Source organism: Onthophagus taurus, chromosome 2, assembly GCF_036711975.1.
Source record: "Onthophagus taurus isolate NC chromosome 2, IU_Otau_3.0, whole genome shotgun sequence".
Classification (NCBI taxonomy): Eukaryota; Metazoa; Arthropoda; class Insecta; order Coleoptera; family Scarabaeidae; genus Onthophagus; species Onthophagus taurus.
Window position 1 is genome coordinate 30,509,242 of NC_091967.1, and position 12,551 is coordinate 30,521,792.

The 12,551-nt window shown below is 32.4% G+C and overlaps 1 protein-coding gene across 1 annotated transcript; it reads right to left on the reverse strand.

Annotated features, from left to right (window-relative positions):
* Nucleotides 1-10,559: 10,559 nt before the first annotated feature.
* LOC139432741 (uncharacterized) lies at nt 10,560-11,734 on the reverse strand. Its single transcript, XM_071201509.1, has 2 exons — nt 11,494-11,734; nt 10,560-11,443 (listed from the first exon to the last, which is right to left on the reverse strand). Exons 1-2 carry the CDS (start codon nt 11,732-11,734, stop codon nt 10,560-10,562), a joined length of 1,125 nt encoding a protein of 374 aa, XP_071057610.1.
* Between the last annotated feature and the right edge of the window lie 817 nt (nt 11,735-12,551).

The following is a 12,551-nucleotide window of genomic DNA, read 5'->3' on the forward strand; positions in this document are numbered from 1 at the left end:
AAACAAGTCCATTGATAATGGCCATCTTGTGTAATAAATGCCGTTTTTTGTCTGTCTTCGATTCGCAATGGAATTGACCAGAAAGCCGAGTTCATGTCCAACGTTGAAAAATACTTACAATCCCGTGTTTTCTCAACTAAGTCTTCTATTAGTGGAAACGGTTGTGACTGTGGAACTACCAGTTTATTTAATTCCCGAAAATCGATGCATAATCTTGATTTCTTATTTTCTTCTTTTTTAAATGCTAAAGTAACTGGTGCGGCGAATGGACTGTACGACTCTTCAATTAAATTTTTTTCTAACAGTTTGGAAACTTGAAGCTCTATTTCCTTTTTATCCTCGATTGAGCATCGGTATGGTCGTTTACAGCAATATTTGTCAATAATTAAGTCAATATGAGCTTCGTAGTCTTTTACTGTCCCCACGTCGTATTTGTCCTTTGCAAAAACAGCTCTATATTTATTTAATAAATCGTTTATTAATTTTTTTTTCCTCTGTCTTTAGATGATCTATATAAATTTGAAATTTATCCTCCTCAATATGTTCATTAAAATTAACTAAAGATTGTACATTAAACAAATCTTTTAAATCAGTTAAGACTTCTTTAGAGTTCTCGTGTTCATCTCTTTTATTGCTATCTTTTGGGACCTGGTGTATTTGTAGATTTTCGTCTTGAACCAATGAAAATTTTTTTATGGCATCTAATCCAATTAAAACGTCCTCATTAAAGTTTTCTCTATCTATTATAAAAGCATCTATCTCATCTTCAATATCAAAAATTTTTATTTTAAGGGAAACTAATCCCATTGTTTGTTTTACACCATTGATAGTTTTCAAGTTAGAACTCTTTAACACATCTAAATTTTGTTTTAATTTTAATATTCTTAAATTAATTAGAGATACATTTGACCCTGAGTCATATAGAGCCATAGTATCCAAAGTGTCATTTAGCCTAACTTTTATTTTAATCAATGGTGTTACATTATGTTTTTTTGATCCTTGTCACTTATTTCAACCTCCAGTTATGAACTATTGGTCGATCGTGATAAGTTGCCTCTTTTTATTTCGTTTTCCTTGTTTTTAAACCAACAGGAGGCCTCAGGATGATATCTAATTCCTTTTTTTAACTGTTCGCAGATAGAACATGGTTTCTTGTTCTCTTGTTTCTTAATTTTTTCATTCAGTTGTCTTTTGTTTACTAAATGTTCTAATCCACTTACTTCACGGAATAAATCCTCTGATGATGCCAATTTTTCTCTATTAATTCTGTCAGTAACCGAGTCCGGTAACCCAACTGCAATCATGTCAATTAGGGTTCCCACATCAATAGTTTTCCTAACCTGAAGTAATAGTTTTTCCTTTCTTATGGCGTATGCTAGTAAAGATCCGTCTTTATATTTAAAAGACAGTGCGTATTTGATAGATGACCACCCTTCATTTTCCAGATTTTCCATTCAGAGTTTATACTATCTTTCAGTAACATGGAACTATACCACTCCATTGCAATATTTTCCAAACATTCTCTAAGGAGCTCTATCTTTGCTTTATCTTCAATTATTTCGAATCTTGCACATTCATGTTCAAAATCAGCCAACCATTGTGTTGCATTTATATTCTTTTCATTAAATTTGTCTATTATTAGTTGTGGAACAATTTTTTTTTACGTTGACTTGTTCTATTTTCTTATCGTATTGTTGATTATTTTTTTCTTAATCAAATTCTTCCAAAAATTCTCCGCTAAATTGTATGTTGCCTTCTTTATCTATGTATTCTTTTTTGTCCTCGTCAGAAAGGGTAATCCATATTTTTCTGCGCTGGTGTCTTTTTTTTATTGTGGTTTTTACTTTCCCAAATGTTTGTGTTTGGGATATAATTTTATGATATATAACATCTTGCATTTCTTTCGGGAGTATGTATGTTTTATCTTCTTTTGTTGTAATCGATGTTATGGCTATGAAGTTAGTTTTGCCATTAGGTCTCGCTTTCACAACAAACTCAAACAATAACTTTTCCATATTAAGATCCAATAATTCGGTTATAAGAAAGAGACTAGCCAATTGTTTCTGTAATCATACGTTTTGTTTATTGATTATTCTTACAAAAATTAACTATAAACATTTACCTGTAATCATACGAGCCGAATTATACAAGTCCTTTCCCTCGAATCAATACGATTGACAGGTAAACAGTAAACAGAGAGTGCGCCATATGCGCTAACTCCGCAATAAACCTAACTTAATATAATCAAAAATAAAAATCACTAACACCCTAAACCTTTTAAATCAAAACTAACTAAACAATAATCTTACATGTATAATCTACTATGCTATTTTATTTATAGGGGTGTCTCATGTAACTGGTCGTGACATTTTGACAGTTTTTCCTTTAAAATATTTTTACAATTAACTCCGATTGATAATCTTTTGGTTTACTAGGTTTAATTTGCCAAAAATACCAACAAGTAAATGAAACAATGAAAACAAAAATTTAATGACAAAAATTAGATTTGGATAAAAAATATAAATTCTACTGGTAGGTAGTTCACCCCCGCGGTTCCTATGCAAGTGAAAATTGTTAACGGATATTTGATTATAATGTAGTCTAGAAGATTTGTGTAAAGTTTGGTTCGGATCTTCGACCGAATAAGGGCGGTAGGGGTAATTAAAATCTACTTTTGGGTAGTTCACCCTCGCGGTCCCTATGCAAGTGGAATTTCTTTCGATAAATATATTTCTTATCTTGTCTAGAAGACATATATAAAGCTTGGTTCGGATTTTGGAACCAATAAGGGCGGTAGAGCAAATTATAATCTACTGCGGTGTAGTTCACCCCCGCGGACCTTTTGCAAGTGGAATTTCTTTCGATGAATATATTTCTTATCATGCCTAGAAGGCGCATATAAAGTTTGGTTCGGATCTTCGAACCAATAAGGGAGCTGGAGCCAGTTATTTTAATTAAAATTGCTGATTGTACCTTGATATTAGTGATAAATATATTTTAATTTTGTCTAATTACTTTTAATATACCGTAATTAACTTCTTAAGTTGATAATGTAATGTTGAGTAATGTCGAAAAAGTTGAGACCCCGTGTGTCCGGTGTTACGGACGTCTATGGGCGTTCGGGTATCATCGTAAATTTTTACTGCTATCTTTTACTGCTGCCTTCACACCGGTGTCTTTATTGTTGTTTTGTTAACGAGAGAGAGAAGATATTTATTTCAGTAAATGTACAATTAAATACTGAAACATATACAATAAATTATATAACACTCATTAGCCATAGTACTGAAACGGGCTGCCGACCGTGGTCCTCCTGCCCATGTAAAGATTTCTGATCATTGTTTAAATTCGTCGATGCTTTTAAAAATGGTGTCAAAATCAGAGCGTTGGAAGAGAGGGGAAAGGTTTGAGGACATTTTCCTGCATGACTTTTGTGCTAGGACGGATAAGCGTTCAATGATTGGAATATGCTCCCTGCTTTCTCATACAGGGATTTATTAGAGGGATTGGTCAGAGGATTTCTTGGATTTCTCAATTTGGTGATGATTCTAATAGCTGATGTGTCTGCCACTTGAATGTTTTTCAATGAATTATTTCCAATTTTAAACAACAACGGGGATCCGTAGTTGATGATACGTCTACATATTGTCTTGTAAATATGCATCGCACATTCAATGTTAACACCGTTGTTCTTGAATGTCAGGCTTCTAAATTGCTTGGCACGTGCTATTACTTTCATTTTAACTTTTTTTTTATGAATATCAAATTTCAATTTATTGTCAATAGTTATCCCTAAATATTTGCATGTCTTCTTTGGCTGGACCAAGGTGTTCGCTAATCTGATGGTCGGAGGATATTCAGATGTCCGATGAAAAGGTAGAAGCAGTTGTGATTTCAGAGGGTTTATGTGAATTCGCCAAATTTTGAACCATTTTTCTACATCCACAGTCACTGTTTGAAGTCTATTTAATGCTTTTTTTAAGGTCGTATTGTGAGTGACTAACGCTGTATCATCCGCATACTGCAGCATATAAGCAGAGTTTGTAGGTACTATGGGCATCATATCATGTACGACAATATTAAACAAAGTTGGAGAAAGCGAAGAACCCTCCGGCACTCCTTGTTTTAGATAAAACACATTGGAGGTTGTTTCATATACCTTGACAATGTTACGGTTGTATTTTTCCTTAATATTTCATTTGTGTGTTTAACCTTTACTTTCCCAATTCTTTGTTTTAATTTTATTTTGGGTTAGATGTTTTATTTTGTTATCGAGTATTTTGAGTGGCATAAATTGCGCGATGATTTATTTTGTTTACTTTTTGAAGATCTCCTTTCATGATTTTCCTTTTTCCTTTTCAATTTATTTTCCCCTAAACTTATTTTACTTCTTCGTTTCCCCAAAAAGATGATGTTAATTCTTACATATTCTTGCTTGTGCGTAAGTATAATTTTTTTGTGAATTTTTGAGGATATTTATCGTCTGTGTAAGATTTTCTCTTCCTCTTTTCAAGTCAGATCAGTACGTGTACGCAAGTAGAGTTAGGATTTTTGGTAAAGCCATTTTGAATTTTTCGCGTGGTGATTAGTTCCTAATCCAAATTTTTGGGATTCATCTGCGTGTTGTGCAATTTATTGGTAACGTTTTTGCACGTCGAATTTTCGGATTGTTCCGGTTTAAACCGTATTTTGCAACTTTTCTAAGTTTTTCTAACTAAACCTCGAAGATCTGAGGTAAGATATTTTTATTAATTTAAATATATTTTTATATTTTCCCTTACACTTTCATACATACATCATTCTTCATTTATTCAAACATACAACCTTTTACCACCAAATTAATTAAACCATTATCATCATTTTTTTTATATCTTATTTTTCTATCCTTTCTACTCTTTTATATATTTTTTTCTCTAATTTCCTCGTGTTCATTTAAGATTTTAATTGAAGAGCATAAATTTTGACAACCTATCTGTAACATTTACGAAACAGAAGTTTGATTATTTTGTGAGATTTTCAATCCATTTTCGAAGTTCTACCTTTTCGGAGGGGTTCTTCCTTGAGGATTTTGGTCGAAGTTGCATAGCTAAACTAAGACAAGTCAAGTCAAGTCAAGTCTTGTCAAGACAAGGTCCGATCTAAACGTTGTTTTTTTTGTACACCGCTTACCGGTGAACTTTTATTCATTTAATTAATGCAATTGAAATTAATCAGGGGTAATCTTTTCTTTCTCGACGCCACACTGATATCAGGGGTACGGGTCGTGCGCGTAATTCAATTCAAATTTATATTTTTTTTTTGCGTACTTGTTTTGGTCATTTATTTCAACATTTTTTTGGTACGCCAATAATTCTTTTCTTTTTTCGTGTTGCATCATGCTTGCTGGACAACAACATAGTTACTTATATCACAATAATATTTTTTACTTACCTTATTATTTTTTTTTTATTTTTTACCATTAAATATTTTTTTTGCAACTTAAAATATCTCGAACTGTTTATTTTTTTGTGTTTTGTTATTTTTTTGTTTGTGTCTACTTGTGTCGATTGCATCACTTTACCATCTCACGTCATAGTTCGTGGACAGCGCAGGGTTAACTGTGTGGCGTCTTATAAATGCGTTAGTTATTAAATTGCTAATCGATTGTATTGTTCTTTTTTTTTGTATTCATAAGTCGTCACAATACACAGAGTTCGATTGGTTAAAAAACTGTCAATTAGTGCCACCATGGCTCTAGGAACATTCATTGCTGAGAGCTTGAGAGCTCAAAAGCTTTTTTAACTTCCAAACAAAGAATTGCAGTTTTTTCTTTTTTAAGCTTGCTCATAGATATGTTGGAAGTTAATATTGATAATGGATTAATCGTGGATGCTTTTGGTTTGAAGCCAAATTGATGATCAGGAATGTATCTATCCACAAAATCCCATAACTTCTTTTTTAGCAGTGTTTCAAAGTTTTTCCCAATTACAGGTAGGAGTGTAATCGGTCTATAACCGATAGGAGTTATTATATTTCCACCTTTTTTGGGTATGCAAATTACAACACTCGTTTTCCATTCGTGTGAAAAGAGATGTTTAGAAATACAAAAGTTATTCATCTTAATAATAAATTCATGAACTTTTCCATTCAACTGTCTCAACATCTTCTTATTGATATTATCATAACCGGGTGCAGAGATTTTACCGTTTGATATTACTTCCCAGTGATCTTCTTCGTTGATCTTACTAGGTCATTGTTGGCTTGCACTGCATTATGTTGAAAATCATCATACCAGTGCTCCACCTCTTGAAGTTTGACATGGTCAAAGCCTGCATCATTCAAAAAGTCAAAACATTTTTGTAAATATTCAGCATGAACTAAGTCTTCTTCTGAAGTTTGATGAGTATTAGAAATGGGGTCTGTTCATGCAAAAGAAGTCTGACTTCTGTTGTAATTGGTTTGAGATTATTATGATTAAAATCTCCAATTATTATAGAATTTGGGTACAAAGATGTTTTAATAAAAATTGTTTCATCGATCGCGCTGCTGACATGTATGTAAACTAACAAAATATGCAATTTTTCATTACTCAGAGGAATACTTGTATAAATACACTCATTACGTAAGTTGTTAATTCTTGGAGAGTTTTCTACTTTCATTGCCAGAGATTTTTTAGCCATCGTAACCGCACCTCCGACCACATGATCGTCCAATTGCGGAATCTAATAGTTTGATCTGGTTTGGTTTCCACAAACATAGCACAATCAATATCGTTAACTGTAAATTAAATAAGATTTATTTCGGAAGCTGTTAATGTTAGCATAAATAAATCGTAACTCAGGCATTTTGAACACTAATAATAGTGGCTTGTATACCATGTATTCTATGGTCTACCATGATAATGTATACATAATTTGCAGAGAATGATACTATTGTGTCTATTTGATGCTGTTCAATAAAACGTTGTTTTAATTTATTGATAATTTCCTGTCTTGTTTTTCCATTGGATGAATTAATTTTTACGGAGTAAATGTTGATGATATGATCGTGCATAGTGATAGGTTGTAGTATGTATTCTGGTATTTTTGAGATTTTTGTGTACTATTTTTTCAAATTTTTTATTTGCTGTTTTTATACGCGTGTTAGGTATTAGGGATTTTAAATCCTACATCGCGATCGTTTGCTGCTTGTTTTTTTGTTGATCTTGTTTTCGTGGGTGAGTTTTCCTTCGGTCGATCTCGTTTCCTTTGTGTTCGAAACTCGTCCTCCATGTCGTCCGATCCCGAAGCAATAAAGGCGGAATTAAAAGATGTTGGAGTCGACATTTCTCGGTCCCCAAGATAGCCCTTATCTTGATTTAAAGTTGACACTTATAATCACTACAATATTGTAAACACTTATTATGCTATCAATTTGAACCCGGTACCTTCTGTATGAATGGCATTTACGGTGCTCTATTAGAATTGGTTTGTTATTTAACTTAAAAATTTAAAAAAAATGTAAAGTTGAATATCATGCGTCACCTTGCAAGAAATCGTCACAATCGATGTTTTTGCGACCAGATTTTTCTTTAGGAGCTTCTATATTTCCATATTCAAAGCATTCTTTGTTTATATTTTTAATAGTTCTTTCCGAATATCCAACAGCTTGTGCAGTTCGAGAACAATGGCATTCACATTTATAGGTTCACCTTTACCTTTTTCTTGGTGAAAACAATTTCTTACATTAGTAATTACTTCTTTGACTTCTTTCGTGCGATGCTTAGGGTTGTCGTTAGAATTGTTTGTATTACCTTTTCGATGACAATGGCGCAAACTTATGAATGCAATTAAAAGAAATTTACTATATATCCACTGTCTTATCAATATAATTGCCAGAATAATCGTCAACAAATCAACAATAAAGCCACACAACGAGTCCTTGACAAATATATTGTGTAAAAATTTGTTGTTGTTTGTGTAAAACCGTATATAAACCCACGAATAGCAACAGTGATACCGCTAATCTACAGACAATAAGTTGTTGTAGTTACTAGTAAAAAATAGTGTGACTCATTTGTAAGAGTTGTAGGGCATATTATGTGCTACCAACTCATCTGGAATTCCCAGAGTCGAAAAGATTATTTTTAAATTATCTATTATGCTTTCCGATGTTTTCGTTATTAATGGAACTACTTCCAACCACTTTGAATAATAATCAATCAGTACAAAGTAACTTTTATTTGCAAATTCTAAGATGTCACTTCCAACTTTTTTGAATGGACGATTTGGAATGTTATGACTAATCAAAGATTGTTTTATATTATTAGATTTATATTTTTCACAAATCCTACACGACAATATAAATTGTTCTGTCATGGTTCATGTTAGGCCAAAAAAATTATTCCTTTGCTTTTAATCTTGTTTTCGTTATACCAAAGTGTGATGAAACAGTTATTTCATATCGATAAATACAATATGATTTAAGCCTTCATTCAATTTAATATATTCCCTTGGCCAACCTTCCATCACATACTTGATTAGTTGTAGCAAAGAGATGTCATTTTTTGTTTCTTTTTTAAATTGTTATCTTCTTTTAGCCGTTATGCTCAAATTCGCTTCAATACTATACGCTATTTCAGTCATAGTTAAGTCATCAGAAACTGATTCTCTGATAAATGATTTTGATAACAAATCCGCCAGAAACAACTTTTTTTCCAAAAGAGAGTATTCTAAATTTAAATTATATCTTAATAATTTGCCGCTTCGGTGATGGTGTTTTATCTATATCATTTTTCATGATTCCTAATAAAGGTTTATTATCTGTCACATGCTAAAGAAATTGCAAGAAATTCTTTCTCGCATTGTGCATATCTTTTTAAGTAAATAATTTAAGTAAATATAAATTGACCGATCTTCTTGCATAGAGATGAGACAACAACCTAAACCATCTTTTGATGAGTCTGTGTGTACAGTGATATCTTTCCTTGAATCAAAAGTACCTAATGCTGGTTCAGAACTCAAAATATCTTTAATAATTCTCTCTTAATACCTCTCTTTTGTAATTCTTTCCGTCTCTTTCCATTTTCAACCTTGTTTAAATCCTCGGCTCCACATCGTCGTCTTTCTTCTTCGTTTCCTTTTCGACTTCTTTGGCCCCGCACTGAGTCGATTCTTTTGTAGTGACAGGTGACACGCAGGCCAGAAGTTATTTTCGCTTTTAAAAGATGTGATGGGAAATCTGCAAAAGTGTCGGCGGGAGATGTTCAAATTTGTAGATGATCAAGATAAGAGATACCAAATGGATGTAATATTTAATGGAATTTATGATTATTAATTTCTTTTTTATACGTAAAATTTGAAATTTTTTATAAATAATTTTGCTCTTCCACTTTTAATTTATGAGTTATGATCGACTTTAATATCGAAAAACACAAATTTTGACAATTTAGGGATTTTCATCTTGTATCTAAAATATAGCTTAACCTGAACTTAATCTTATTACAGATTATGTCTTTTTAGTTCATTATAAACAGGTTATATACAAAACATTTTTCTCTGTTACTTTTAATTTTTGAGTTAAACTGGCTCCGAGCAAATAAAGCCTAAATTTCTTCAAAGCTTGAATCACTGCTAAAACTTTCAATTCATAACTACTGTACTTTTCCTCGGCTGGTGTTGTTTTTTTGCTTATATAAAGGACAGGGTGTAATATCGAATCATCTTCAGCCCTCTGCATTAAACAAGCTCCATAACCAAACTTACTTGCGTCAGTGTGCAATTCTGTTTCAAGTCCAGGTTTCCAAATTTCCAAAGCTTTTTCATCGCACAGCAATGACTTTAATGTCCCAAATGACAATTTCTGTTGATGATCAAACTTGAAAATATTCTCATTCCTCAATAAATCACTTAACGGTTTCGATATTATCGCATAATTAGGTATGAACTTTCTAAAGTATCCAGTTAGAGCTAAAAAAGATTGAATCTGTTTCACAGTCTTAGGTTCAGGAAATTTTCGAATGGCAAGTGTTTTCTCTTCAGACTGCTGTACCTGTCCTTCTTGTATGATGTATCCCAAAAATTCAACTCTTCTCTTCAGGATTTGACATTTTCTCTTTTTAATTTCTAAACCATGTTCTCGGCAAATTTGTAACACCTCTTCCAGTCTCTCAAGACCTTCACTTTCTGTCGAACTCATGGTTATTATGTCGTCCATATAATACATTATTTTATTGTCAAGCATTAATTGCCTAAAGATTCTAGTTATATATCTTTGAAATACGGCTGGACTATTGCATAGACCAAATGGACACTTCAAAAATTCATATTGCCCTGTAGGTACTACAATTGAAGTATATTTCATGCTGTTTTCATCAACTGGAACATGAAAAAATCCATTTCTTAAATCTATAGTACTAAAATACGAAGCAGCCTGTAATCTATCCAAGATATCTTCAATCAGTGGCAGTGGAAATCTGTCTTTTACTATATTTTTATTAAGTTTTCTATAATCACAACAAATTCTGGTTTTCCCATCTTTTTTCTTCACAAGAACTATTGGGCTGGCAAAATCCGATGAACTTTCCCTCACGATTCCCTCTTTTAACCATTTCTCCCGACGACGTCCAACATTCTTGGACGTTGATATATTGGTTCTTCTGTTTTCATTATGATTTTCATGCTAATATCTGCTGGTTTTGTCTTTTTTGGTTCATATTCCTGTATCAGTTCACTGTCTTTCATCCGAATCTCTTTATTTTCAACATGCTCTACTTCAATTTCTTCTTCGTTGTATTCGTTGGTCACAATTTCCATGAGGAAATTGGAGTCTTCTTTTTTGAATATTATTATCTGTCCATCTCTAAAAGTAACGTTCGATTTCGAGAGTAATTCTCTTCCAATTATAGCTCCTCGAGTAATAGCTTGTCTTGGTAGTACACGAAATTTAAGTTGATATTCCTCATCATTTATTATTGCGTTTCTAGAAAATGAACCCAGAGTACACAATTGCCTTCCTCCAAGTCCCTTGACTGCAATCGATGTTTCTTCTAAATTGATCATACTGAAATACTTCTGAAAAATATCCTCTCTGATGGCATTAATGTCACTTCCGGTGTCTAGCAATGCTTTCATTACAATATTGTCAATGTTAAATTTTAATATATTCTCCTCTACAACCTCTACGACATTTACACTATGTTTAGTAGATCCAACGTTAAGTCTGTCCTTATTATTTGATTTGCATTTCGTTGATATGTGCCTAAATCTGTTGCATTTAAAACATTTAGTGCCTTTGTTTTTGTCTGGACACGCATTGGCTTTATGTCCTTTGATACCATAATTAAAGCAAACTTGTTGGCCTTCATTATGATCAGATTTTAGATCTTTTTCGTTAGTTTTTTTGAAATTTTTCTTATCTTGTGTTTTATTTCGGTGATGTTCTAAATTTTTCTTAGCTTTTATCTCTTCATATAATTTTACTTTATCTTCAAATTCAGAAAAAAAGTTTTCGCTCCATAAAATATGATTTTATTGCTATTTTTATCTGGAATTCCGTCTATTATGTATTGGATAATTACTTCATCTTCAATTCGTGTCTTGCTTCCAATTTCTCTCATCACCAAAACATACTCTCTTACAGTTTCTTCGAGTTCCTTCTTTTTGTTCATTAAAAGTTTATGTACCTGAGCGCTGCTCACTTTTACTTCAAACTCTTCAATTAATCTTCTTTTCAGCGTTGACCATGTGTTTATTCCCTTCTCAGCCTGAACAAACATTTTGGCAAGACCTCTCAAGCATTTTTTTTTGCATATACATATTAACTTGTGTAAATCGCTCCAACCTGTTATATCAGAGACTTCTTCAAAATCATCAATCCATTATTGAATTGCGTATTCACTCTTTCCATCGTAACACTTGATGCTATCCTCAACATCTTTAAACGTTAAAGCAAAAGGTTCGCTTCTTCGTCTTCTTCCAAAGCTTCCTCGTTCATCATCTTTCCTTTCAAAATCTTCTTCATCTTCAACATCTTCTTCATCATTAATTTGTAGTTTATTTCTTCTTTTAACTTCTTTCCGTCTCTCGTCTTCTTTGTCATTACTTGGATTATCAACGTCTTCTTCTTGTTCTTCATCCACATTCAAATCTTTGTCAATTTTACAATCATTTAAAAATCTCAAAATTCTCTCGTCTACCTCTTCAGAATCACCGATATAATTCAAATCCAACACATGACAAACTGCAAATAAATCTGGCAGATCAATACTTTTTATCCCATTAAGTTTAGCAGCATATAATTCTGAACCTTTATCAAAACCAAACCCATCAAAATTAAGTATATTTTTTTTCTTCCGGTAGAGTAACCTTCATTATTAAAGCAAATGGTATGCAGTACTTTCATCGTCTTTAAATTTCCATGTTTCAAACTGAACTCGACCTTCGCAAATTCTCGTCATTTCGTCATTATTTAAGATTAAAGAGCGTGTGTTTACAAAACAATACGAATACTAATCTATGAATTTTCAATAAAAAAAACAAACACAACAAGTTCGACAATATACGCAACAACAATATGTTTTCTTGATATCAATA

Excerpts from the sequence above, each read along its gene's own strand:
- LOC139432741 (XM_071201509.1), bottom strand. The coding sequence starts at position 11,734 with ATGTTTGTTCAGGCTGAGAAGGGAATAAACACATGGTCAACGCTGAAA. Across the intron at positions 11,444-11,493 it reads CGGAATTCCAGATAAAAATA|ATAAAGTAAAATTATATGAA; the intron begins GCAATAAAATCA and ends CTGAATTTGAAG.